Source organism: Pongo pygmaeus, chromosome 12 (assembly GCF_028885625.2).
Source record: "Pongo pygmaeus isolate AG05252 chromosome 12, NHGRI_mPonPyg2-v2.0_pri, whole genome shotgun sequence".
NCBI classification, from domain to species: domain Eukaryota; kingdom Metazoa; phylum Chordata; class Mammalia; order Primates; family Hominidae; genus Pongo; species Pongo pygmaeus.
The window spans coordinates 24384082-24405235 of NC_072385.2; the positions used below are offsets into that span (position 1 = coordinate 24384082).

General features: G+C 40.4%; 1 protein-coding gene across 5 annotated transcripts in view; it reads left to right on the top strand.

Annotated features, from left to right (window-relative positions):
* The first annotated feature begins 14 nt into the window (after positions 1-14).
* LOC129030762 (E3 SUMO-protein ligase RanBP2-like) overlaps positions 15-21154 on the top strand; it is a 39113-nt gene continuing 17973 nt past the window's right edge. For 2 of the 5 annotated variants that reach the window (XM_063649038.1, XM_054476400.2), the window contains exons 1-8: positions 18-208; positions 1931-1998; positions 3597-3708; positions 4145-4297; positions 8349-8579; positions 8924-9069; positions 13304-13496; positions 19507-19594. In XM_063649038.1, the coding sequence (XP_063505108.1) occupies positions 137-208; positions 1931-1998; positions 3597-3708; positions 4145-4297; positions 8349-8579; positions 8924-9069; positions 13304-13496; positions 19507-19594 (1063 nt within the window). In that variant the 5' untranslated portion in view covers positions 18-136. Of the gene's footprint in view, positions 209-1930; positions 1999-2582; positions 2710-3596; positions 3709-4144; positions 4298-8348; positions 8580-8923; positions 9070-13303; positions 13497-19506; positions 19595-21154 lie in introns of all 5 variants that reach the window. The other 3 variants (XM_054476392.2, XM_063649037.1, XM_054476397.2) reach the window with 3 other exon arrangements.

Consider the following 21154-nt stretch of genomic DNA (forward strand, 5'->3'; position numbering starts at 1 on the left):
GCAAGTTCGTCAGAATGGTCCTCCGCAGGCTACGTCGCTGCGTCCCTGACTTCCAGGCGCTTTCCTCTTGGAAGTGGCGACTGCTGCGGGGCTGAGCGCTGGTCTCACGCGGCTCGGCAGCCAGGTTGGCGGCGCGATGAGGCGCAGCAAGGCCGACGTGGAGCGGTACATCGCCTGGGTGCAGGGCTCCGCCCCGTCGCCTAGAAAGGTGAGTGGGTCTCGAAGAGACCGACGGCCTCGACCTGGCCGGGCGGAGGCCTGGCGCGGCTCAGGCGTCATGGCTCCCGACGGGCGCTGCTCCCTAGCGCGCTCTGTTGAGGCGCCCGCCGGCTAGCGCAGTCCTGTGGGCGGCGTGGCGCTTGCAAGCGCAGGGAGAGTCCTTGGGGGACCGCGGTGGACGGGAGACCGTTGGCGCCGGCGCTTCCTCTTTCTCCCGGCTTGTTCCCGACGGTGCTCGCTCCCGACGGTGCTCGCTGCCGACGGTGCTCCCTCCCGACGGTGCTGGCTCCCGACGGTGCTCCCTCCCGACGGTGCTCCCTCCCGACGGTGCTCGCTCCCGACGGTGCTCGCTCCCGACGGTGCTCGCTCGTGGGCCCGCCCTGGCCCAGGCTTTCTGGCCGATGGCGCCCTGCGCAGTACCGGCGCGGCCTAGTTCTCGGGGGCTTGGGCACCCGGGTGCTATATCGGCGGGTTTCTTCCCATGTCCTGGACATTTACTCAATATGCTGCGGCGGAGGTCGTACCTCTTTGGCCTGGAGGAACCCAGTGGGGACTGATGCAGCTCCGGGGTGAGCTTTGGCGGCTGTGCTTTTGCCCTTCTTAAAAATATTCTTCGTCTGTAATCCGAGCACTTTGGGAGGCCGAGAGACCAGCCTGACCAATATGGTGAAAATCCGTCTGTATTAAAAATACAAAAATGAGCCGGGCGTGGTGGCAGGCACCTGTAGTCCCACCTACTCGGTAGGCTGAGACAGGAGAATTGCTTGAACCATGGAGGCAGAGGTTGTGGTGAGCAGAGATTGCGCCACTGCACTCCAGCCTGTGTGACAGAGCGAGACTACGTCTCCAAAAAAAAAAAAAAGGAAAAAAAAAATTCTTTCTCTAGTTTTTCTTTTTCCAGATGGCTTCTGTTTAGTTTTCCTATGTTCTGTCAAGTTGGTTTCTTATTCTGCAGCTGATTCGTACTTCTCAAAGGCTACTTGACAGCTCTTATTTTTATTTTTATTTTTTTAGAATAGGGTCTTGCTGTGTTGCCCAGGCTGGCATCAAATTTTTGGGCATAAATGATCCTCCTACCTCTGTTTCCTGAGTACTTAGGACTACAGGCAGGCACCTTTGACAGCTGTTAGTTGTTTTTTCTGCCCTTTACATCTATATACTTCTGAGTAACACACATATATACTTTTGTTATTTTTAATTCCCTTTCTCCCATTTTAGACATTTTCTTTTCTTTTTTTTTTTTTTTGAGACGGAGTCTCGCTTTATCCCGCAGGCTGGGGTGCAGTGGCGCGATCTCGGCTCACTGCAAACTCTCCCTCCCGGGTTCACGCCATTCTCCTGCCCCAGCCTGTAGCTGGGATTACAGGCACCCACCATTATGCCTGGCTAATTTTTGTATTTTTGTGGAGACGGGGTTTCACCATGTTAGCCAGGCTGGTCTCAAATTCCTGACCTCAGGTGATCCGCCCACTTCGGCCTCCCAAAGTGTTGGGATTACAGGCATGAACCACTGCACCCAGCTCTATTTTTTGTTTTGTGATAGGAAATTATAAAACATGGAATTATGCATTTGTCAGGCTTTAAAAAAAACTTTTAAGTGAATGAAAATGGCGTATTTGAACATAAACTTAGGACAGGTTTTTACTGCTTTTGAAAAAATGTTGGAAAATATTTCTGTATGAAAAGTAAAACCACTTTTAATTTTTTTTAGATGTCAATGAAAGGATTCTATTTTGCAAAGCTGTATTATGAAGCTAAAGAATATGATCTTGCTAAAAAGTAAGTACAAACTGTAGCATGTATTCGTTTTTTAAAAATCAATGCGTTTTCTCATTTTCTTCTTTGAAATAGGTAAAAATATGTTCTTAGTAGTTCTTCCTAAGTGTATTCTGGAATAAGGGATTTATCACTCAGACTGATGCTAAGGACCAGCCTAGATTCCATTGAGATTGAAACGGTAATTAGTGTTTTCTGCATGCTGCTGCTTGTTTATACCAAAGGCAAGAAATTGTTCGGCTTAAAACACTTTTTCTAAAAATTGTCTTCTGTTGGAGTAAAAGAGGACCATGCCTATATCTTAATTTGTTTTTGCTTAAATATCTGATACCTTAATCAGATGAAAAATAGCAATGAATAAAAAATTAAACTGTAAGTGTAAGGCAGGAGAATAGCTTGTATAAAAGATCTTTAATTGACACAATATGTGATGCTCTAAGGCTCTATCCTAGGGATAAGAAGCTTGGTGATTCTGATTTCCTGACTTGGAGTGGATTAAAGCAGGAAATTAAGAGGGAGGCAGGCTTTTTTTTTTTTTTTTTTTTTTTTTTTTTTTTTTTAAGGCAGTATCTGTCTCTCTTGCTCAGGCTGGAGTGCAGCAGCTGACTCCATCTTTGCTCACTGTAACCTCTTCCTTCTGGGCTCAAGAGATCTTCCCACCTCAGCGCCCCAAGTAGCTGCGGATACAGATGCGCACCACCACACCTGGCTAAGGTTTGCATTTTTTGGTAGAGACAGGTGTCACTATGTTGCCCAGGCTAGTCTTGAACTTCTGAGCACAGCTGTCTGCCTGCCTCGGCTTCCCATAGTGTTGGGACTACAGGTGTGTGTTACTGCTTCCAGCTGGGAGGCAGGCTTTTAAAGGCATCCAAAGGAAGATGGAAATGCTGGTAAGAAAGGAAAATGGTGGTACATAAATTATGTAACTAGCAGCACTGTGACTGTTAACTCTTGTACCTTTTTACTGTGAGACTTTAATCCCTTAGTTTAGGTCTGGCCTAATTTCTCTGATCGTAATACTGTCAAGGAACCTAGAGGATATTTACTTATTTTAGTTGTTACTTGATTTGAGAAATGGAAATTTCCTGTATTTGGTACTGTAATTAGTAATTTTTCTTCTGTTCGATTTTAGCTGGATATAGTACTGTTAGAAATTACTTTCTTGCTTAAAGGGTAAATGTATTTCCCTTTGTTTGGGAAATTGTTGCTGTTTAGTATTTTGCATTATGACAACTTTAAAAATGTTTACTATAATCACTTCTAATTTATTTGCAAAACTGTTAGTGCTTTATTAAAATGTGATCAGGAAGAAAAAGCGATTTATATGTTCATTTCTTATGTGTGGATAACACTGGAGAAAAATTTGGTAAATGTGACATTTAATGGTAAAATGAGTATGTGGTCAACTCTATGTACGTGTTTTTAAGTATTACCCATTTCTTTCTATGAATACTTTTGAGTTATCTGCATAAATAGTGGTAGTTTTGAGTAACAATATAAACGAGTTTAGTGGTTGCTTTGGTTTAAGATGTATTCTTCGGTTAGCATTTAAAAGTACAGTTCTAAGTTTAATTTACTTTTGTATTACTTTTAAAAAACAGATACATATGTACTTACATTAATGGGCAAGAGAGGGATCCCAAAGCTCATAGATTTCTGGGTCTTCTTTATGAATTAGAAGAAAACACAGACAAAGCCGTTGAATGTTACAGGGTAAGTTATAGGATTCAAATATAGCCTTTGCATAGCCAAACACATGATGCCCAGAGAAATTTATATAAGTAAGTCAAATATATTTTATGAATATCATAAAACAGGCATTGGTATCGTAGTACAATTACGTGACACAGCTTGGAACAGCTATAGAATTGTTTAACACCTATAAATTGTAAGTCTAACACGGTCAGAAATGGTGTTCTTTTGTGTTTTTTGCATTCAAATGACACAAATATAATTTTTATTTGATTCATTTCCAGAAAATTCCAAGACACTTTTATTTTAACACCTTTGAAGTAACATGTTTTCTCTAGAAGTAGAATTTTTTAAGGGTTGGAGTGATCATTTTTTAACCTTTATATATAAGTATATATACTCCTACATACATACATACAATTTATTTACTAATCTTTAATTTCTTTTCTGATATTAGCGTTCAGTGGAATTAAACCCAACACAAAAAGATCTTGTGTTGAAGATTGCAGAATTGCTTTGTAAAAATGATGTTACTGATGGAAGAGCAAAATACTGGGTTGAAAGAGCAGCTAAACTTTTCCCAGGAAGTCCTGCAGTTTATAAACTAAAGGTAAACAAACAAAACATAAAGGGAGAAAAGACATAACCATTTCTAATATTTGGAGTTTAAATTACTTTTCAATAGCAAACCTTAAGCCCAGGTGTTTGTGTTTCCTTTAAAATTTTTCTTTTAAAAAGTGTATTAAAACCTTTCTGAGCATCTACTGTCTTATTAGGCATAGTTATACTTTATAAGTGACATCTCATTTACCCTTCTGAAATAATTAATATTTTAGGGATTTTACAGTTTAGTAGCTGTAAACTAAGTAGAGCTAAGATTTACATTAAGTTCTGTCTGGTATCCAATTTTTGCTTCTTTAAGTGAAAATTACCTACAGGATGACAATTTAGGGATATTTTAAAGAAGAGTTTTCTAATAACTATTGTCTGAAAGTAGAAGGGATTGTATTTTGAGATAGTAAGGTTTTCAAGCAAAAGATAAAAGGTGGTTTCTCTAGTATATAAGACGTAATTACTAAAAATGGTAGGAAGTTCTTGCTAGTGTGTTGACTGGTCCTGATATTCTTTATAGAGTAAAATATAGTTTACTAAGTAACTGTTCTGGAGAAAATCTACACAACTATGTTTGGGAAACATTTAAAATGTATATTGTAATGTTTTATATATTAATGTATACTTTATTGTGTATGTACAATATTAAATTATAAATGTATATTTGCCTTTAGCCTCCTCCTACCCCCATTATATATGTTTCTGATAGAAATGTAAAAAATTTTAACTTTGAAATAATTATAGATTTTTTTGCACAGGAAGTTGCAAAGATTGTACAGAAAGATCCTATATGCTACTTCATTTTTCCCCAGTGCTTATACAGGTTGAGCATTTAAAATCTGAAATCCTAAATGCTCCAAAATCTGAAATTTTTTGAGCACTGACATGGTGCTCAAAGGAAATGCTCATTAGAAAATTTTGGATTTCAGATTTTCAGATTTGAGATGCTCTACCTGCTAAGTATCCTGCAAATATTCCAAAGTCTGAAAAAATTCAAAATCTGAAATACTTCTGGTCTCAAGCATTTTGGATAAGGGATACTCAACCTGTTTAACCCGACCAAAGCACAATATCAAAATCAGGAATTTTGACATTGGTACAATGTGTATGTATAGTTTTCTTTCATTTTATCACGTGTAGATTCATACCACCACTGCCGTCAAGATACAGAACTACTCTATTACCACAGAGATCTTCCTCATGCTGCCCCTTTTGTAGTCATGCTACTTACTTCTCTTCACTATGCCTGACCTCTGGCAACCATTAATCTGTTCTCCATCTTTATACTTTGGTGATTTCAAAATGTTATGTAAATGTCATCATGAAGTGTGTGACTTTTTTTTTTTTCTTTTTTCATTTTTTTTGAGACGGAGTCTTGCTCTGTTGCCCAGGTTGGAGTTCACTGGCGCAATCTCAGCTCACTGCCACCTCCACCTCCCAGGTTCAAGTGATTCTCCTGCCTCAGCCTTCCGGGTACCTGGGACTACAGGCACATGTTACCATGTCCCACTTATTTTTGTATTTTTAGTAGAAACAGGGTTTCACCATGTTGGCCTGGCTGGTCTTGAACTCCTGACCTCATGTGATCTGCCCGCCCCAGCCTCCCAAAGTGCTAGGATTACAGGCGTGAGCCACCGCGCCCGGCCAAGCATGTGCCCTTTTGAGGCTGGCTTGTTCAGTCAGCATAATACCATTTGTGATCCATATAAGTTTTGTATATCCATAGTTGGTTCCTTTACTTCTGAGTAGTATTTCATGGTCCACAATTTAACCATTCACTTTTTTTTTTTTTTTTGAGACAGTCTTGCTCTGTCGCCCATGCTGGAGTGCAGTGGTGCTATCTCGGCTCACTGCAACTTCTGCCTCCTGGGTTCTCAGGTGATCCACCCACTTCGGCCTCCCAAAGTGCTGGGATTACAGGTGTGAGCCACTGTGCCCAGCCTTAACCATTCACTTTTGAGGGGCATTTTGGTTATTTCTAGGTTTTGGCTATTGTTAACTGCTATGAACAGTCACGTACAGATTTTTGAAGCTGAAAAAGCATTGAAAATGCTTCCAAAGATAAAAATTACTGATAAGTTTTTCTCCCCAGTAATAAGCAGCTGGATTTTAAATATTAGTCTAAAACGTGAGGTCTAATTGTGCAGATTTCTTTACTCTCTTAGGAGTTATGCCTCAAACATAATTCCCATATTGGGCGTGGCAATCCAGTTAATCTGGTGTCAGTAGTGTTAAAGAACATATGTAATGATAGGGGATTCTTTTCTTGCAGTATAACAAGTTAGATACTTTGAAGCATTCTTTAAAGATTTTCTTTAATAACTTGAAGGCACTGTTACACCTTTCCTGTATCAGATTTTTTTTTTTTGTGGAATTGAAATCCATGAGATTTATAACTGTCATGCAAAGTAATTCCATTTCTCCTAAAATTTAAGGCTTGCTAAGGTAAACAGTTTCTGACGTTTGTTTAATGAATGAGAGTATTACTGTTGAGAAGGCTTTTTCTCTCAAGTTTGAGATAGAACTTTTTAAAAGCACTCATAGTGGTTTTTAAAAAAATTTTTAACATAGAGTCAAAGACTAGGGCTTTTGCAATAGGGAGAGGCCAGGGTATCATCCATCTCATCCAGAAGAGGAGAAATTGATAAAGGAGAGAGGGGAATGAAATACAGAGTACTAATGGGCGGCTTGGTCTTGAGAGTTGGGGAAAGACGAGTTTAAGTAGGTAAGGTAAAATGGAATTTATGTGTGATAGCATCAAGTTTCTCAGTGAAGGATGAATCTAGGTTATAGGTTGAAAGTGAGGGTCAAAGGAAGGTATGGGGAAGTTGAGGAAATAGGAGGAGGTGTGAAGTGTCAGGGAGTGGAGAAAGTGAGTCTGTTAGTACTAAAATGATATTTTGTTTTAGGCAGCACCAGTTTGATGGTTGAGATAACGAAAATGAAATCAGTTAGCTTGGGGTTATGATTTCCCAAATCTAAGCACACAGAAACCAGTTGGGAGGGTTCTTCTGAGGAAAAGAGGGAATTAGTTGAAGGGATCTGTAAGCAAACAGTAATTATGGATATAAGGGATTATAGCATTTTTTGCCTGACAGAAGAAAGTATGTGTATTTATATGTGTTTACAGGTGTTTAAAACTTGATGATGTTATTGTCTTGAAGGGAACTTGTCATGTGGTGGAGAAGTATATTTCTGAAAGTAAGGGTATGTAGGCCCTCAGTGAGGTGGAAGAATAAGAAGGGTGGTACGGTGGTTTCGGTGGTATGACCAAAATACAGATTTTGAAGACCTGTGTCAGTGGCAAGTGGGTGGTTGAGGTTGGAGTGGAGGATAACATCACTGGAGATGAGGTGATTAAGGAACTGAGTAGTCAGCCTGGGCCACATGGCAAGACCCCATCTCTACAGAACATTAAAAAAAAATTAGCCGGGCATGGTGGTGCATGCCTGTGCTCCTAGCTTCTTGAGAGGCTGATGGAAGAGCATCGCAAATGAGAAGTGAGTGTCCACAAACCCTACTTCCTCTCCTTGTATGTAAGTTCAGAGAGAAAAAGCCATCATGGTAGTGGGGGTTATCCTGAGATGATACTGTCTTCATTTAAGGTCAGGAGGTGATGACAGTGCTTTGAGATGATGATGAAGGTAACAGAACAGTGGGAGGAGAGGGGATGCAGGATTGAGTCAGATTTAAGGAGATACAGAGCAGTTTGAAGATAAAGACCTTGTTGCTGAGGATTGACTGGGGAGGTCTAGGCTTCTGGTGGTGACTCAGTTGGACAGGGATATGTGGCAATAGTCGTGGTAGTCTCTGAAGAGAGTGTGAGCTACTGCAGTAATCACAGGTGCTTTTCTTCACATACAGTTCTTGAGGCTTAGTTTCTGGGTTGTAAGCAACTCTCAGAAGGGACGAATAAGGTATATAGGATGGTGTTTTTGGTGGCATCATCATAAAACTAGACATAGTGGAATGGTGCTCTTTGGGAGCATGACTTGTTTAAAATTGCACAAGTGTTACTCTAATAATTTTTGTTTTTCCCCTCTAAATAGGAACAGCTTCTAGATTGTGAAGGTGAAGATGGATGGAATAAACTTTTTGACTTGATTCAGTCAGAACTTTATGTAAGACCTGATGACGTCCATGTGAATATCCGGCTAGTGGAGTTGTATCGCTCAAATAAAAGATTGAAGGATGCTGTGGCCCACTGCCATGAGGCAGAGAGGAACACAGCTTTGCGTTCAAGTTTAGGATGGAATTCGTGTGTTGTACAGACCCTTAAGGTAGATAAAAGCTATTGGGTCTTTACATTTCTATGTAGGCAATTAGCATACATCTTTTTGTACTAAAGCAGCAGTGCCCTGCTGGACTTAAATTTCTTTTATTTATGTAGAACAGTTATAAAATGAAATTTTTACCAGGATCAGTTAAATTTATAATGGGAAGATTGGGGAGATAACTATGATAACTATATATATTTTTGGTGTTTTCATTTTAAGGTTCATGTAAAAATCAATATAGTTTTACAAATGTGGTTGGAGTGAGAAAAGGAATTTGTAGGCATAAAATGGTTAATTTCTTAACATTTGATTAAGTTTTGTAACTTACTGTTCATTCCACAAAATAGGAATATCTGGAGTCTTTACAGTGTTTGGAGTCTGATAAAAGTGACTGGCGAGCAACCAATACAGACTTACTGCTGGCCTATGCTAATCTTATGCTTCTTACGCTTTCCACTAGAGATGTGCAGGAAAGTAGAGAATTACTGGAAAGGTACGTTGACTTTGAGGAGAATGCTTTAGTATAAATTGCAGTTTTTCTTTTTGCAGTAAGTTCATTGCTCTAAACTTCTTTACTGAATCATTATTTCTATAATGTATCTAGGAGTTATAGTTAATACAGTGAACCACTAGGAGGCAATCTTATTTTTCTTCTTTTATGGGGAAGTTCCAATTGGTTTTATATGACTTTCCTTTTTAGAGAACTCTTATAGTTCAAGCTTGATTAAAATTAGCCTCATGGTTAAATACTCAGTTTTGTCATAGTCAAGCTTAAAATGAATGTTCTAACTGCTGTTTCATATTTTATTTTTTATAATAGTATAATCTTGAGTGAAAATTAAAGTTCATCTGTCATCAGATGGCTAGGTTCACATGTACTAGTATAAGCACTTAGCATCACTAGTATTTCAGAGAATACTGTTCTAGCTAAGAAACAAAAGAACTCAACTATGTGATTTACCTTTTTTCCTAAATTTTGATTTTGAAAACCAGTGTCTCCATTTTGAAAATAAATTCCATTGAACAAAAACATCACTTGGATTTGCATAAAGATGTTAGTTTAGAGCAGGGGTTGATTAGAGCTTGTGGGCCAAATATGGCCCCTGCCTAATTTTGTTAATATTTATTGGAATACAGCATGCCTCTGTTTATGTATTGTCTGTGGCTGCTTACATACTACAAGGTTGGAGTTGAGTGGTTGCAGCAGAGATTGTATGCCTGTAAAGCCAGATTAGTATTCTCCTCCTTTTTGTAGAAAAAGTTTACTGATTGCTAGTTTAGGCTGTCCATTTGTTTGGAAGTTAATTTATTTCCCCATCTGGTATAAGGACAGAAGTTCATTTCACTGAGTGCAGGGAGTAGGTAATTTTCTTGAAAAAGTACATAGTGTCCTAAATTGGTAGGGTAAAAGCAGTATCTAAAAGAACTAACATAACTTTAAGATTATTTTAGAAAACATGTAGGATGTTTTATTTTGTATTCTTTGTATACTCAAATTTTTTGGTCCCAAATTCTTTTTACATTTTTCTTAAGGACATCAAAGATCTTTGTATGTGGGTTCCTTTTTTTTTTTTCTTTCTTTCTTTCTTTCTTTTTTTTTTGAGATGGAGTCTTGCTCTGTCACCAGGCTGGAGTGCAGTGGCACGACCTTGGCTCACTGTAACCTCCGCCTCCTGGGTTCAGGCAGTTCTCCTGCCTCAGCCTCCCCAGTAGCTGGGACCACAGGTGCACACCACCACGCCCAGCTAATTTTTGTATTTTTAGTAGAGACGGAGTTCAGGATGGTCTCAATCTCTTTTTTTTTTTGAGACTGAGTCTTGCTCTCACCAGGCTGGCATGCAGTGGCGCAGTCTCAGCTCACTGCAACCTCTGCCTCCTGGGTTCAAGTGATTCTTTGTCTCTGACTCCTGAATAGGTGGGACTACAGGTGCCCACCGCCACACCTGTCTAATTTTTTTTTTTTTTTTTTTTGAGACAGAGTCTCGCTCTGTCACCCAGGCTGGAGTACACTGGCGCAATCTCGGCTCACTGCAAGCTCCGCCTCCCAGGTTCTCGCCATTCTTCTGCCTCAGCCTCCTGAGTAGCTGGGACTACAGGCGCCCACCACCACGATCGGCTAATTTTTTTGTATTTTTAGTAGCGACGGGGTTTCACCGTGTTAGCCAGGATGGTCTCGATCTCCTGACCTCATGATCTGCCCTCCTCGGCCTCCCAAAGTGTTGGGATTACAGGCATGAGCCACCATGCCCAGCCCACACCTGGCTAATTAGTAGGAACAGGGTTTCATCATGTTGGCCAGGATGGTCTCGATCTTTTTTTTTTTTTTTTTTTTTTTTTGAGACGGAGTCTTGCTCTGTCGCCCAGGCTGGAGTGCAGTGGCGCCATCTTGGCTCACTGCAAGCTCTGCCTCCAGGGTTCACGCCATTCTCCTGCCTCAGCCTCTCCAGTAGCTGGGCCTACAGGTACCCGCCACCACACCCAGCTAATTTTTTGTAGTTTTAGTAGAGATGGGGTTTCACCGTGTTAGCCAGGATGGGCTTGATCTCCTGACCTTGTGATCTGCCCGCCTTGGCCTCCCAAAGTGCTGGGATTACAGGCATGAGCCACCGCACCCAGCTGGTCTCAATCTCTTGACCTCTTGATCCGCCTACCTTGGCCTCCCAAATACTGGGAGGTCTCAATCTCTTGACCTCGTGATCCGCCTGCCTTGGCCTTCCAAAGTGCTGGGATTGCAGGTCTGAGCCACTGCACCCGGCCGTATGTGGGTTATTTCTATCAGTGTTTATTACATTAGAAATTAAATAAAAAATATGTAATCCATTAATGTAATAAGCCCTATTGTGTGTTAATAATAATAGCTTTATTTTATTTTATTTTTTTGAGACAGAGTTTTGCTCTTGTTGCCCAGGCTAGAGTGCAACAGTGTGATCTCGGATCACTGCAACCTCTGCTTCACAGGTTCAAGCGATTCTCCTGCCTCAGCCTCCCAAGTAGCTGGAATTACAGGTGCCCACCACCACGCCTGGCTAATTTTTTGTATTTTTAGTAGAGATGGGGTTTCACCATGTTGGCTAGGCTGGTCTTGAACTCCTGACCTCAGGTGATCCACCCGCCTCAGCCTCCCAAAGTGCTGGAATTACATTTGTGAGCCACCGCGCAGGGCCAATAATAGCATTTTTTATGAAAAATAATTATTTTCCAACAGCAAAAAACTAGTCAGAAAAGTGTCATTTTTTGTAAATCTTTTTAATGTCTCACTTAATAGAACATAGCTAGATTCTCATTTACTTCCTCTTTCAGTCTGTAAAACTATTACATGTCATGAAGCTTCTAGAAAACTCAGCTCAGTGGGGCGCGGTGGCTCAGGCCTGTAATCCCAGCACTTTGGGAGGCCGAGGCAGATGGATCACGAAGTCAGGAGATCGAGACCATCCCAGCTAACAACGGTGAAACCTTGTCTCTACTAAAAATACAAAAAATTAGCCGGGCATGTTGGCACGCGCCTATAGTCCCAGCTACTCAGGAGGCTGAGGCAGAAGAATTGCTTGAACCTGGGAGTCAGAGGTTGCAGTAAGCCAAGATTGTGCCACTGCACTCCAACCTTGTGACAGAGCGAGATTCTGTCTCCAAAAACAAAAACAAAAAAACTCAGCTCTACATACATGAGAAAATGAGTATGTAAAATATAAATTTTTTTTTGGTATTATTGTGAAAGTAATTTTAACTTCATGGATCCCCTGAAGGGGTTTTTGAGCACCCTCAGAGATCTTTAGACCTCACTTGCTCTGGCTGCTTTATTATAAGCCACTTTAAAATCATGCTTCACGTTTAAGTGTTTGCTTTTTGCTTTTACTTTTCTTCCAAAGTGAGGATTTGGAGAAATTAGGATTTAGAAGAACTAATTTAGAATATAGATTACAAATAATAGGCCAGGCGTAGTGGCTTATGCCTGTAATCCCAGCACATTGGTAAGCTGAGGCGGGTGGATCATGAGGTGGGAGTTCGAGACCAGCCTGGCCAACATAGTGAAACCCTGTCTCTACTAAAAATATAAAAAAAGTTTAGCAGGGCATGGTGGCAGGCACCTGTAATCCCAGCTACTCAGGTGGCTGAGTCAGGAGAATCACTTGAACCTAGGAGGTGGAGGTTGCAGTGAGCTTAGATCGTGCCATTGCACTCCAGCCCAGGCGATAGTGAGAGACTCCGTCTCAAAAAAAAAAAAAAAAAAAGGAAGACAATTTATTTAACGCTGTAATGATCTGTGTAGTAAAGAGAGCAATTACTGTATTGATACTCAAATACCTGTCAGTTATTTACTTATAATTTGGAAATGGTATGTCTAATTTGAGAAATTACAACTGTTAATTAAATAATGAAATTATATGATCAGGAAGAAGCTACAAAATAGTCTCCCAATTTTCTCCTGGTTTATTTTGAAATGTGCACCTATAATCACTAATCTTATATTTATCTGTGATTGGAGGGCTGGAAATAACTGGGAATAAGACATCATTTGAGAGGTTAAGCATGAAGTATAGGAAGCATGCAGGATAAAAATAAGCATTAGATGATTCATAATTTATAACATGGGGAATAAGAATTATTAGAAGTTGAATGTGGAAGATGAAGCTTGAAATAAAATGTTTATTTTGTTTTGAATTAAATAAACCATGATTATTCACAGTGCAGTAAGTGTGTATTATCTGTTTGATATTTTCATATTACAGTTTTGGTAGTGCTCTTCAGTCTGTGAAATCTTCTTTGGGTGGAAATGATGAACTGTCAGCTACTTTCTTAGAAATGAAAGGACATTTCTACATGCATGCTGGTTCTCTGCTTTTGAAGATGGGTCAGCATAGTAATGTTCAATGGCGAGCTCTTTCTGAGCTGGCTGCATTGTGCTATCTCATAGCATTTCAGGTAAGTCTTCCACTTGTAGGAGCAATTGACATTTCACTGAGTCTTGATGTGTTTTAAATGAAGGTGTGCTCTCGTATGTAATGACAGTATGTGAACAAACCTGTGGAATTAAAGTTAAAATGAAATAGTCAATTTGGTACAGTGGAAAATAACTAAGCATACACAATACTGGTGAGGCTGGTGAAACAGAGACGTTGAATGCACTCTTGTTGAAAGCCTGCATTGCCATGATTTGTTTGTAGACACATTTGAAGAGTTTAATCTTTTTACTCTGCCATTTTTGGGAACATGATAAAGATGTAATCTTGTATTATGGGTAAAGCTTGATTCAAAAAGATGTGTTACTTGGACAAAATCCTAATAAGTAGATGTAGGGCAGTGGCTTTATAACCTATGATAGAAGAATATGATTGCAATTTAACATGTTAATTGAAAAACATGTATATAACATTTATGACTGTATTGTGTATATGTAACAGTACATCTATTAATCTTGAAAACATAAAGCCTTTTCTTATTTTTTATTTTTTTATTTTTTTTGAGACCAAGTCTCTCTCTGTCGCCAGGCTGGAGTGCAGTGGCGTGATCTCGGCTCACTGCAACCTCCACCTCCTGGGTTCAAGTGATTCTCCTGCCTCAGCCTCCTGAGTAGCTGGGACTACAGGCCCGTGCTACCACACCCAGCTAATTGTTTGTATTTTTAATAGAGACGGGGTTTCACCATGTTGGCCAGGATAGTCGCAATCTCTTGACCTCGTGATCTACCTGCCTTGGTCTCCCAAAGTGCTGGGATTACAGGCGCGAGCCACTGTGCCTGGCCTTTTTTGAGACAGAGTCTCGCTCTGTCGCCCAGGCTGGAGTGCAGTGGCACGATCTCGGCTCACTGCAAGCTCCGCCTCCCGAGTTCATGCTATTTTCCTGCCTCAGCCTCCCGAGTAGCTGGGACTACAGGCACCCGCCACCACGCCTGGCTAATTTTTTTTTTGTACTTTTAGTAGAGACGGAGTTTCACCGTGTTAGCCAGGATGGTCTCAATCTCCTGACCTAGTCATCCACCCGCCTCGGCCTCCCAAAGTGCTGGGATTACAGGCGTGAGCCACCACTCCTGGCCTTTTTTTTTTTTAATGAGCTTGCATAACTTTTGAAAGGAAAAGAAATAAGCAGTCTTCCAAAAAAGCATTAAACCAGGCTTAGAAAAATGATTGTTAATTTTAGAGCAGGATTTTTTGCTTGGGGAGGGAAAAAAAGGATTCATTACTTTTAGAGGCGGCCCCTCCTTCTAATATAAATCTTTTTTTCTTTTTGAGACGGAGTTTTGCTCTCGTTGCCCAGGCTGGAGTGCAATGGCGTGATCCTGGCTTACTGCAACCTCCACCTCCCAGGTTCAAGTGATTGTCCTGCTTCAGCCTCCTAAGTAGCTGGGATTACAGGCACGCGCCACCACCCCCGTCTAATTTTGTATTTTTAGTAGAGACGGAGTTTCTCCATGTTGGTCAGGCCGGTCTCGAACTCCTGACCTCAGGTGATCTGTGCGCCTCGGCCTCTCAAAGTGCTGGGATTACAGGCAGTGAGCCACCATGCCCTGCCTAATATAAATCTTTTTATTTTTATTTGAGACAGAGTCTCGCTCTGTCACCAGGCTGGAGTGCAGTGGTGCAATCTCAGCTCACTGCAACCTGTGCCTCCTGGGTTCAAGTGATTCTCCTGCTTCAGCCTATTACGTATCTGGGATTACAGGCACACACCAACATGCCGGGCTAATTTTTTGTATTTTTTAATAGAGATGGGGTTTCACCATGTTAGCCAGGATGGTCTCGATCTTCTGGCCTCGTGATCCACCCGACTCGGCCTCTCAAAGTGCTGGGATTACAGGCATGAGCCACTGAGCCCGGCCTGTAAATCTTTTAAAAACACCGTTGATAGACAGTTCACATGTTAAGTACTAATATTTAAAATGCTCAGTAGAAACTTCTGTGTTCATAAGGAATGGATTAGTGAAAATTAATGGATTTAGTGAGGTTCACTAGGTAATACAAACATTAAAAGGTTCTTATAGAAATTCTCAAGTAACTGATAGTTCTTATTTTTATTTATTTGATTTTTTTTGAGATGGAGTCTCACTCTGTCGCCCAGGCTGGAGCACGGTGGCATGACCTTGGCTCACTGCAAGCTCCACCTCCTGGGTTCACGCCATTCTCCTGCCTCAGCCTCCCGAGTAGCTGGGACTACAGGCACCCACCACCACGCCCGGCTAATTTTTTTGTATTTTCAGTAGAGATGGGGTTTCACCGTGTTAGCCAGGATGGTCTCAATCTCCTGACCTCATGATCCACCCACCTTGGCCTCCCAAAGTGCTGGCATTACAGGCATGAGCCACCGCGCCCTGCCAATAGTTCTTATTTTTAATGGAAACTTTAAAATTTATCTGTGTGTGTGTCTATTAGAGTCTTGCTGTGTCACCCAGGCTGGAGTGCAGTTGCGTAATCGTAGCTCACTGTAACGCTGAACTGGGCTCGAGCTTCCCAGAGTGCTGGGATTATAGGTGTGAGCTACTGTGCACAGCCTAAAATTTTTTGATATGTAGTTTTGGGAGGCAGAGTCTCACTCTTGTTGCTCTGGCTGGAGTGCAGTGGCACGATCATAGCTCACTGTATCCTCAAACTCGTGGGCTCAAGCGATCCTCTCCTGCTTCAGCCTCAGCTCAGTAGCTGGGACTACAGGTGCCTGCCACCATGCCTGGCTACATTGTTAAATTTTTTGTAAAGACAAGGTCTTGCTATGTTTCCCAGGCTGGTTGGTCTTGAACTCCTGGCTTCAAGTGATCCTTCTGCCTTGCCCTCCCAAAGTGCTGGGATTACAGGTATGAGCCACCACACCTGACTGTGAACTTTTAATAATAAAAAGTTAGTTTCCCTCTTAATCCATTCACTCAAGTCTCCTTTCCTAGATGACAACTACTGTTAGGAGTTTCTTGGGTGTTCAGAAATATTTTTTGCATATGCGAATGTGCAATACATTCTTTCTCTGCTTTTAAAAAATATTGTGCCTCAATGTGGGTGTGCTTTACCTATTGCCAGATGCCTTGCTTTTCTAAATGTTTCTTCATTGTTCCACTTCAGCACAGAGATACCTACCTGAGTCTTTAACTACCACATATTTCTGTAGAATGAATATATAATAGAAACATCTTAGATGCTTGTATTTTATTTTATCAGTTTATTTTAAAGCTTAATGATCAAATGATTATAAGCATAAAATGTAGGTTATGTGCTGGCATTTGGGTATTTAAGAATTGGCTGACTTTTATGGCAAGATTTTCAGACTCTTAATCAGAGGAATACTGTGGTTCTAGTAAGTACATCTGCATTGCAGCTAGGTATTTAACAAAGTATCTTGAAACCTTTTAGTTAAGATGAGGAAATAGCCAGGCGCGGTGGCTCATGCCTGTAATCCCAGCACTTTGGGAAGCTGAGGCGGGCGGATCACTTGAGGTCAGGAGTTCGAGACCATCCTGACCAACACGGTCAAACCCGATCTCTACTAAAAATACAAAAATTAGCCACACATGGTGGCGGGTGCCTGTAGTCCCAGCTACTTGAGAGGCCGAGACAGGAGAATTGCTTGAAACCAGGAGGCGGAGGTTGCAGTGAGCCAAGATCTTGCCACTGCAGCACTCCATCCTGGCGACAGAGCGAGACTCCATCTCAAAAAAAAAAAAAAAAAAAGGAAATAGTGAATTGAGATGATTTGATTGAGTGGATTCACAACTAATTAACTGGTCACAAATTCAACTGTTGAATAATTTTGTAAAAGAGGCCGGGTTTATGAATTGAGGTCAGTTTGAAAACAAAAAGAATGATGTCAACATTTTGTTTCTTATTTTGTGTGCTCTTTTCAACATATAGATGACAAACTTTGACATGATGTTTAGAAAACTTGTGAGTAAAAGGATAGGCGATACGAATATTTCTAAAATTCAAAATCAGAAGCTTTTAGGTTCATAAATCATATATTTTGAAAAATGAGCATGTTTGGAAAGAATTATATATACATGGTTTAAAATTCTGGCGGCTCTTAAGAATATGCTATGAAGACTCCTTTCTGTTCCCTAGTTATTTACTTTCTCCACTCCCAAAGAAACTAATGTTATTGCTTTCTTGTGTGTATTCTTCAGGAAATGTTGTATGCATCTCCAAGTAAACACACATACATCCCCTGTCTTTAAAAGAAGGAGGAAAACATTTGAAGATTGCATTTACTTTATTTCCATTAACTGTATCTTGGAGATATTTCCATGTCAGCATATATAAAGGGCATTCTCATTAGTTTGGATGCTTGCATATTATTCCATTGTATGGATGTACTGTAGCTTTGGAGTTTTTAAAACCAGGGTCCTAAAACCAGGACATTAGCTTGCTTTTACTTTTTTTTTTTAATACTACTTCAAGTAATTTAGCAATGATTAACTTGTGCCATGAATTCCTGAAAGAATTGCAGTATCAAAGTATATCTGTGCATTTATAATTTTTAGAGCTGCTGCCAAATATCTAACCCTAAAGAGGTTGTATCAAATTACATTTCCACCACCAATTAAGAAAGTGGTGATAGAATTAAAAGCCGATGCTCTAGTCACCCATATAGTTACTTTTGGCATGTTTCTAGTAAGTGGGCATTGCCTATGACTGGACATTTTCAGTGATGGACATTCCATTACTTTTCAAGATAGCCCAGTGCATCTTTAGGTGGTTTGGCTCTTGGTACTTTCTTATATAGAATAAAAATATTCTTCAAGTCTTCTACCTGTTGGTCTTGTTTCTTCTTTTGATGATTGCTTTTATAAAATAATTTTAATATTTGAAGGCAGCTGTCATGTCTTCCCTTCGCCATTCTATTCATCATGATTTTTTTGTTTTCACAGGTTATTACATTAGGATCTCTTTAATTTCCTGGTTGTCCCATTTATTCCAGTGCTATCCAATATTATGCATACTCTGAAAATGTGTTATCTACAATGTGGCATTTCCAAGTGTCATTTCACCTGTACTTTTTAAAGTAGGGTGTCATATCTACTCAGATAGGACAACATCTGCTGTTGTCCTATTTATGCAGGGTAGAAAAGTAATGTAATTAAATTTTCCATTTCTCTGATTGTAACATGAATGTGCTTTTAGTAGAAACTAATTTCTCAGAACTGCTCTGTCTATGCTTTTTTTTTTTTTTTCTTTTTTTGGAGATAGGGTCTCACTCTGTCTCCCAAGCTGGAGCACAGTGGCATGATCATGGCTCACTGCAGCCTTGATCTCCTGGATTTAAGTGATCCTCCTGCCTCAGCCTCCTGAGTAGCTGGGACCACAGGTGTGTGCCACCACGCCTGGCTAATTAAAAAAAACTTTTTTTAGAGATAGGGTCTCACCGTGTTGTTCAGGCTGGTCTTGAACTCTGGGCTCAAGCAATCCCCCCACCTTGGCCTCCCAAAGTGCTGGGATTACAGGTGTGGGCCACCATGTCTGGCCGCTCTTTTTTTTTTTTTTGAGATGGAGTCTCGCTCTTTCACCCAGGCTGAAGTGCAGTGGCATGGTCTTGGCTCACTACAACCTCTGCCTCCCAGGTTCAAGCTATCCTTGTGCCTCAGCCTCCCATGTAGCTGGAATTAATAGATGTGTGCCACCACGCCTGGCTCTTTGTTTTTTTTAAATTATTTTTAGTAGAGACTGGGTTTCACCATGTTGGCCAGGCTGGTGTCGAACTCCTGACCTCAAGTGATCAGCCCACCTTGGCCTCCCAGAGTGTTGGATTACAGGTGTGAGCCACCATGCCTGTACCTGGCCTGTCTTTCATAGGTTATATAAATTCCTTGGTTCCCAGTTTTTGCAGTCTTTTCCAATTCAGTTTAATTAATGGTTAACTGTTTATTCATTATCAAAAAAAGTACAGTGTAATAGATAAGACCATGTTACTATTAGAAGTATGGGTATCATCAAATTAAGATTTTTGATTCTAAAATTATTAGGTTCCAAGACCAAAGATTAAATTAATAAAAGGTGAAGCTGGACAAAATCTGCTGGAAATGATGGCCTGTGACCGACTGAGTCAATCAGGTAATAGTAATATTAAACTAATTTGATTTAAAAAGAAAAAGGAATTTCTGTTAAGGCATATCTTATGATAAAATCTTCATCTGTCCAGGAGATAATTTGTCAAAATTATTTCTTTTTGCCGTATCAGTTAAGAGCAATAGGTATGGAAGAGATGCGAAGAAATAGCACATTGTTTAAAAAACATGAATATTTGATATTGTTTTTTCCTAGGTGGAGAGGATTTCTTAACTCTTTCTTTATCTGGCTGCTAGAGCCTCTATCCTGAATATTTAGTCACTTCCTGAACTAAGTATAATTATTGATTTGCCAACCATTTAACACCAGCTGATTCTAAAAACACTGCTGTGGGGATATAAAGATGAAGAAGATATGGATCTGTCTTAAAGAGCTGAGAGCATAGTGAGGAAGATAGAAGATATATACTTACCTTATATTAGGCTCTTGGAATTTGTGGATTTTTTCCCCCATTTTTGGCTTGGGATGAATCCTAAAGGTCTGTTGCATATTACCTGTGATTTTGCTAAGATACAAACTTTAAGGTAGTTAGGTGGCCATTGAATCAAGCAGTGAACTGAAGAAACATAATGGTTTCTATAAGGAGAAGTTTTGATATAAAATTGGATGAATTTTGTAAAGAGCAAGATGTAATATTAAATCAAAGTTATTATAAGCTTTGGTATATAGTTAGGCTGTTGGCCAAAGCTCACATTGCTTTTTTATTCCATAGCCCACTTTTTTTGTGGGAGTTGGGCTTTCAATCCTTAAAGTGACTTTCTACTTTTTTCCTTTTCTCTTTTTCTTCTACCCTTGCAGGGCTCTCATAAGTGCCTTTGCATGGTCACAGTTAGATAAAAATGGCCTATATTTTTATGTCTTTGATCTGGGCATCCCGAGGGTGCCTCTGTAAGTGTGCTGAGACACAACTGTGTAGTGGTAACCAAACCTAATTGCCCAGCAGAATTAACTCGAAGGACGGTTTTTAAAAAAGTTCAATTGAAATAGAATTCGTATACCATACGCTTCACCCATTTAAAGTGTACAGTTCAGTGGCTTTTAGTGTGTTCATAGAGTATTACCATTGTCACGACAATCAGTTTTAGAAGATTTTCATCACTCCATGAGGAATTCCGTACCTATTAGCAGTTACTCCCCATTTTACTCAAACCTCTCAGCCTTGGCAACCGCCAATCTGTCTCTGTAGGTTTGCCTATTCTGAACATTTCACGTAAGTAGAATCATATAGTATGGGGTCTTTTGTGACTGGCTTCTTTCATTTAGCAAGGTTTTCAAGGGTCATCTGCGTTATAGCATGTATCAGTACTTTATCCGAGGACTATGATTTTTTGATTGCTTACTGTAAACCTATGGAATAAAAATCTCTGGGAACGAGGCCTGGAAATAATTCTTTTTTTTTTTTTTTTCCTGAGACAGAGTCTCACTCTGTCGCCCAGGCTGGAGTGCAGTGGTGTGATCTTGGCTCACTGCAAGCTCTGCCTCCCGGGTTCACGCCATTCTCCTCCCTCAGCCTCCCCAGTAGCTGGGACTACAGGCGCCCGCCAC